The sequence below is a fragment of the Spea bombifrons genome, chromosome 13 (genome assembly GCF_027358695.1).
Source record: "Spea bombifrons isolate aSpeBom1 chromosome 13, aSpeBom1.2.pri, whole genome shotgun sequence".
NCBI classification, from domain to species: Eukaryota; Metazoa; Chordata; class Amphibia; order Anura; family Pelobatidae; genus Spea; species Spea bombifrons.
The window spans coordinates 7,240,481-7,248,336 of NC_071099.1; the positions used below are offsets into that span (position 1 = coordinate 7,240,481).

At 39.6% G+C, this 7,856-nt stretch overlaps 1 protein-coding gene across 1 annotated transcript in view; it reads left to right on the forward strand.

Annotated features, from left to right (window-relative positions):
• The window catches only part of AARSD1 (alanyl-tRNA synthetase domain containing 1), a 137,608-nt gene extending 130,116 nt beyond the window's left edge, over positions 1-7,492 (forward strand). Inside the window, exons 12-13 of the mRNA XM_053453932.1 lie at positions 3,924-4,018; positions 7,339-7,492. Of these exons, the coding sequence (XP_053309907.1) occupies positions 3,924-4,018; positions 7,339-7,477 (234 nt within the window). The 3' untranslated portion in view covers positions 7,478-7,492. The remainder of the gene's footprint in view (positions 1-3,923; positions 4,019-7,338) is intronic.
• The last annotated feature ends 364 nt before the right edge of the window (positions 7,493-7,856 follow it).

The window sequence follows — 7,856 nt, forward strand, 5'->3', positions numbered from 1 at the left end:
TGTTATGCAAACCAGCAATAGAGTGTGAAAATCCCGAGATTCAAACGATAATCAGACGTCCACAGTTGAATCGGGATCCAGCAATATCATAGAAATGATTTAACAATCAATAAAATAAAATAAAAAACAAAAACTTGATTGTTTGTTTAGAAAAAAAAAACAGCCTATCACTTAAGGGGTTAAAGCAGGGGAAAGAACAGGTAAGACCTATCAATAATCAATAAACTAAAGTGTCATTAATCAGTGGTTGGATAGGAGTCAAGTAGCAATTATGTATTAAAAGTAAAAAAAATAAAGAAAAATAAGCTTGACATGCACTACAAGATCTATATGGTTCCTGCCCACTGCGTTAAAGCTTCCTATTAACAAAACAAAATGAGAAAACAGAGCATTACTGTACAACCTTATTTTTCAGAAGGGCGAAAAAATAGCCTTGGAATGCCATTGTGCTACATCTGTAAAAAAAAATAAAAAAATAATTAGATGCACATACAGTATAATATTTGAAAAAACTTTTTTAGATAAGCTTTAACTTCATCAGTTCTTTTGTTCATCTTTTAACTTATTTAACTTTACTAAAGGCTGCAGCCAGGCCCGGACTGGGACAAAAAATAGGCCCGGGCATTTAAGACTGAGCAGCCCATTTTTTTAATTTATGTTTTTTGTTAAACCAAATTCTGACAAATTTAATATACAATTTCTTGTCTATAAGTTATATTTCAGCATGCTTTTGTCACTGTAATCAATTAGCATTACATAAATATATAATAAATGAATCATAATGTCCTGCAATTTATAAAGTGCTATATATTTAATAAAAGATTCAAAACAGTAACTAATATTTGACCATTTAATTGGTACTTAGAAAGAGGTAGAAACTTTGTAAAAAAAAAACAAAAAAAAAAAAAAACTTTCCCTTAGAAACTAAGCCTCGTTTACTTAAAAGTGTACTCTAAGCACCAAAACAACTTTAAGTTAATGAGGCCGTTTTGGTGTATAGATCATGTCCCGGCAGTCTCACTGCTCAATTCTCTGCCATTTCGGAGATAAATCACTTTTGTTTGTTTATGCAGACCAAGTCTACAGTTTGGCTGGCCCAACTGAGTGCAACTGAGTGCTGCAATCGTGGATGTGATCGCAGCGTGATCGCATATGTGGCAGGCTCAGTTGGCCTGATCTGAAGTTTCCTCACTACAGTGCTGTGAGTTACAGCATAGCAGGGAGAAACCTCAGACTAGCCCAACTGAGCCTGTTATATCGCACTCAGCCAATCCTCTAGGCCGAGCAATGTAATGTCAGGTAAGTATGCAGCACCATGACCAGCCTCCCAGGACTGCAATATGCAAGTGACTCTAGAAACAATATATTGGGGGCACATAAAATACCACAGTCAAAACTGGGGGGGCATTATTAATTTCCACCATTAAATCATATTACTGAAAAAACACATTATATATATATATATATATACATACATAATACTTGGTCATCCAACATGGGAAGCCTGAAGCCACAAGTTAGTGTGACTAATCCTTGAAATAAATATTGTAGAGTAAATAACACAATACCTTATTTTTTCCACTAAATGATTTCAGGGCCTTGAATGTTTTGTCCCCTGAAGTCACTACAAATTCAGGAGGGCATTTTATCTCTGGATAAGTAAAAATGAAATAGTTCCTACTGTAAATTAAGTGCCAGGAAACAGATAACCAAACACACACACACACACCCAGACACACACACACCAGGACAGGCTTTTCCACACCGACACCCAGGCACACACACACCAGGACAGGCTCTCCCACACCCACACTTATACACACACACACCAGGACAGGCTCTGTCACACCAACACCCATACACACACACACATGACAGGCTCTGTCACACCAACACCCAGACACACACACACCAGGACAGGCTCTGCTACACTGACACCCGAACACACACACTAGGACAGGCTCTACCACACTGACACCCAGACACACACACACCAGAACATGTTCTTCAACACCGACATCCAAACACACATACCAGGACAGGCTCTGTCACACCCACACACACACACACGACAGGCTCTGTCACACCAACACCCAGACACACACACTCACAGGCTTTGCTACACTGACAACCCACACACACACACCAGGACAGGCTCTGCCACACCGACACCCGCATCCGGAGCGTTTACACAGAAGGTTTCACTTTGGTATTGATTTATGTGATGGTCGATGCCCCAAAACAGCTTGCCTGTGGCATATTTGCACCCAAAACAGCCTACCTGTGGCATCTTTGCCCCCCCTCCCTTACACATCCATGCTATCACACACACATTCATTCACTCGTTCACAAATATTTATTTACTAATTCACAGATAATCATTCACTCATTCAGATATTCATTCATAAATTGATACCCATTAATTCCCTCATTCAGATTAAAACCCTAAATGATTTAGCCACCTGTGTTACTACCTGTTTGAGCTTCTAATGGACTGTAAGTTATTTCTTCTCTACACTATAGTCCTTGTTCCACATTTTTTTTTAACAATATTAAAATTCAGTAAATTCATAAGATGCTTTTTTGGCTCATAATTTATTTTTGGAACACTAGATCATTCCATCATGTTATGTTCAGCATTTTGTTCAAAGGAGATAATTTTTGAGCTTTTAGAAACATCACCAAGTTCATAAACAATGACTTCCACATCTCCTGACAACTTGATGTGGTGCAAATTGGTCTTACTACAAAATTCAAATGTTTAGGTTTGCAGAACCGTTGCAAATATTTTGTTGCTTTCACCATCAGACCATGTATTTTAAAGCACCTTTCATTCTTAAGCACAAATATTAGTGCTTGCATGATGCAGTATTTTCTAACATGGTTGAAGCAATTTCCTTTTTGTTACAAATAAAAATGAATGTGACTAAGCATCTCTTCATGTCAGCTCACAATCATTCACTCACTCCTTCACAGATACTCATTAATTCACTCGCTTACTCACTCGCTCTCACATACCCCTTCATACAGCCTCTTTTACCTGAACTGAAGATGTACCCGCCACTCGCAGACGTCTACCGCACAGGGGATGCAGACGCGCAGCAGGGTCATGTGACGTACGTGACTCCGTTGGATTCCTGCGTCCCCCTGGCGGTAGAAGAGACGCTGCTCACGCACGTCTCCCAGGTAAGTAGCGGGCCCGCTACTAGAGCGGTGGGCCCGGTCGCAGATGCTGCAGGCTTAAGGGGCAGGTGCCCCTTTTGCCCTGCATTAAGGACAGCCGTAGAGGCCTCATAGGTCCAGTCAGTCCGGTCCTGACTGGGCCTATTTTAAGGTAGGGGCCTGGAGCTGCAGCGCCATCAGCCCCTACATCGATGTGGCCCTGGGCCGCCCGGTGTGCCTGATGGCCAGTCCAGGCCTGGCTGCAGCATATTCTGGGCTTAGGGTGGAAGCTCCAGGAGGCTCCCCGGTGTACCATTGCACGATGGACTTGTTGAAAAGATCTCTCTTGTATTTGGCCCATATACACTTGCTCCTCACTGCCCAGCTTTAAAATATTGCGTGCCGGTGTGTGATGTCATATCCTAGCGTTTAGCATAGAGGACAGCAACAGTGAAAGCAGGTGAAGCATATGGGGAGCTGCCTTGGGACATTATGAGCCCTAGTAAAAACAGAAGTACACAGTTTATAAACCAACATATTTTAGACGGTCATACCCATTTTTCTAGGATCACTGAAACAAATTAAATCATTGCAGTCTTCTTCTTTCTAGCAACATTAGCATTTATGAATGTGCAGGGATTAGGACTCCAGTGTGCTCTGTGATTACGCTCTTATTGAAAGCCCAAGAAAACACTTTCACCTCCCCTAAATGAATTCTAATCAGTGTGTGATTAAATAATAATAATATATTTTTTTTATAGGACACACTGGTGTTCTTAACTGTTGGTGATGAAAAAACCTCAGGCTTATTCCTTCTATCAGGACCAGTAAAGATTGTGGAACAATTGGGTCCAAGGTAATTGGTTTATGACGGTTATATATAGTTACATAGTTATATAGGCTGAAAAAAGACATGCGTCCATCAAGTTCAGCCTTTCCTATATCTGTTAATTTGTTGCTGTTGATCCAAAAGAAGGCAAAAAACCCAGTTTGGCTCTTTCCAATTTTGCACTAACCAGGGAAAAAATTCCTTCTTGACCCCAAAAGGGCAGTCAGATTTCTCCTTGGATCAATAAACTTTTTCCCCATAATTAAAGATTATATCCCCGAATATTATGTTTTTCCAAGTATCCATCCAGTTACTGTTTAAACGTCTGTACAGACTCCGATAATACTACCTCTGCAGGCAGAGAATTCTCCATCCTTATTGTCCTTACTGTAATAAAACCCTTTCCTCTGCTTTAGACTAAATATCCTTTCTTCCAGTCTAAACGCATGACCACGTGTCCTATGCATAGTCCTGTTTATGAACAGATTTCCACACAATGGTTTGTATTGGCCCCGAATATATTTATATAATGCTATTATATCCCCACTGAGTCACCGTTTTTCTAAACAGATTTAAAATTGTTAACTTTTCTTCATAACTATAGTGCTCCATTCCTTTTTTTAATTTTGTTGCCCGCCTCTGCACCCTTTCTAGTGCTATGGTATCCTTCTTTAGAGCAGGTGCCCAAAATTGCACAGCATATTCAAGGTGTGGCATTACAGAGATTGATTTATACAGAGGCAAAATTATATTTTTATCTTGTGAATTGATGCCCCTTTTTAATACACGACAATACCTTACTGGCCTTAGCAACTGCTGACATTGCACATTGTTGTCTATAACAATTCCCAAATCCTTCTCATTTGTCGTTATCCCTAATTCACTACCGTTTAGGGTGTAGGTTGCTTGTGCATTCCCTACCCCGAAGTGCATAACTTTGCATTTATCTACATTGAATTTCATCTGCCATTTGTGTGCCCAGTCCCCCAGTCTATCTAGATCCCTCTGCAGCACTGTAATATCCTGTTCATATTATATTACTTTACCTAGTTTAGTGTCATCTGCAAACACAGAAACATAACTTTCAACGCCTATTGCCAGGTCATTTATAAATATGTTGAATAAAATTGGTCCCTGAGGGACACTACTTTTGTCCATTTATAACAACTCTCTGTACTCTGTCTCTAAGCCAATGTTCTACCCAAGAACAAGAATTTGCATCTAGACCAATTTCCTTCAGTTTGAATACTAACCTATTGTGTGGAACCGTGTCAAACGCCTTGGCAAAATCCAAGTAGATTACATCCACTGCAACCCCCTGATCTATACTTCTACTTACTTCTTCGTAGAATGCAATTAAATTAGTTTCACAGGACCTATGTTTCATAAAACCATGCTGATTTTTGCTAATAATACTGTTCTTCCCAATGAACTCCCGAATACTATCCCTTAATAAGCCTTCAAATATTTTCCCAACCACAGAAGTTAAACTCACAGGTCTATAATTTCCGGGGACAGAGTTTGAACCCTTTTTGAATATAGCATGTTTTTCTTCCAATTCATTTCTTCTACTTAAAGTAATTAAGTAACAAATTAAGCAATTAAGTACTGCATAACTCCCATCATTATATATTAAACCCTGAAATATGTATATTATACTAACTCCAGCAGATGTTACAGCATAACTCTCAATATATACTGAGCCTGACAGTGGTACACAACAACTTCAGTCATTACATAATGATCCAGAGACAGACGATGGTACAGTATGACTCCTATCATATAGTTATTCATACACTGAGGGGTGCAGTATGACTCCTGTCAGTGATCCAGACACTAATGGGGGTGCAGCATAACACCTATCATTATATAGCAAGCCAGACACAAACAGTGGTACAGCATAACTCCCTTCACTATATACTGAGCCAGACATTGATGGTGGTACACCATAACTCCCATCACTGTCCACCGAGCTAGACATATATCTATAGCAATCATCATTTTTGTTTACATTTCATTGAACACTCTCACTTACACTCTCCCTCATGCTCTCTCACACTCTGACTCAGGCTCTGCCACAATCTCATTTTCTCTCACTCTCATTTATGCTCTCTAACATTGTACTCTTACATTCTCTCACATTACCACACTTTTACACACTCTCATGCTGCCTCACACTCTCACTCACACTCTCTCTCACACTCTCTCAGGCTCTCTCACTTGCTCTCACAGTCGCTCTCATCCATGCTCTTTAATATTCTCACACATTCAATCTCTCTCACGCTATTTCACACTCTCACTCACACTCTCTCACACAAGGTGTCTCACAGGTGGTCTCACTCTCTTACTCTCTCACTCTTTTGCTAACTCTCTGGTGCTCACACACTCACTTACACCCTCTCACACACTCACTCATGCTCACTCATACTATCACTCACTCTGACTCTCTTACACTCTTACTCCCTCTCCCTCCCTCCACTCTTTTCCTGCTGCACCACTTCTTATCTTGCATCATCTTCTTCTGTCTTCTTTCTGCTGTCTTCTACTACCTGGTTCTAGCTCCTCTGGCCAAGTCCTCAGAAAGCACTTCCTCAAAAGGGTGTGCATGGAGGTTCTGCCACTTTGAGGAAACATGAAAGGCATGATCAGAAACAGACGTGCATTTCATTTACAGCTTTACTGAGCCATGGAGACTCTGTAAAGCTTGTCTGAGGGCCACTGGCACCGCCAAAGTCTGTGTGGGTCAGTCAAGAGAGGTGAGAGACAAACAAACCGGAACACATGGCGTGACAAAATTTTGCCTGGACAGTGCTTCAACAATTGGGACCTTCCCTGCAAAATTGGGACAATTGACAGGTTTGAACCCCTTGAGCCCCACACTGAGCAGATTATTTATCATGCTAATGAAGTCTTATCCTCCATAAATCAGAGTATGCAGCTGGGTGATTAGCAATGGGCACTATGATAAGGAGTCTAGTAGACTGGGCAAATATAACACTAGAACTCACATAAAAGGCTAATAGTGCAGCTGCTTGGACATTATTTTATTAAAAAATCAGAACTAAAAAAAGAAAACCGCATTAAATGTTTCACATGATATTCACCACATTTTATGTCATGATTCTTTGCATTTCACTCAGATTTACTTTTTGATATGATTTTAGCATCCCAGAAAATCTTTTTTGCAAAACTATTTATACATTGATATGTGTTTTTTTTGTGTTTCTACGTATAATGCAATAATGAATTAACCAAAATATTTTAACAGTTCATTTTATATAAGAAGTTAAAAAAGCTAAAGTTAAGTGATGAAATCTTCCTTCTCCTTTTTTACACAACAACAACAGAGTTTGTAAAATGCTGGATGGAAAAGGTGCTGGGAAAAAAGGTCGCTTTCAAGGCAAAGCCAACAATATGAGTCAGAGAAGAGAAGTTCAGACTATGCTTAATGCATTTATGGATGGGTCTGGAGTAACAGAAAAGTGAGGAAGAAAGAATAAATAAGCCATAGAACAGACCACATTACCGCAGAGACTCCCTCTCATGTTGCAATCTTGCAGTGTTATGTTAAATATCATTGTCACCTGACATCCGCCAGGATGAGGATTATCTTTGTGGTTACATACATAGATGCAGCTTTAAGAATTTACTATATAAATGTGTAAATCATTGAAAATAAATAAAAACAAATATTGGGTGTCTCAGTGACAGTTTTTTATTTTTGTAGACCTTGATAAGTTTTACCAGCCTCTAGTAAATTTGGTATGTCCTCTTGTTGTGGCCTCTTGTTGTGGTAGTATTGTGGTAGTATTTCTCCTTTTAAATAAACTATCTTCCTTTACCTTGTTGATTCCCTTTAAGTATT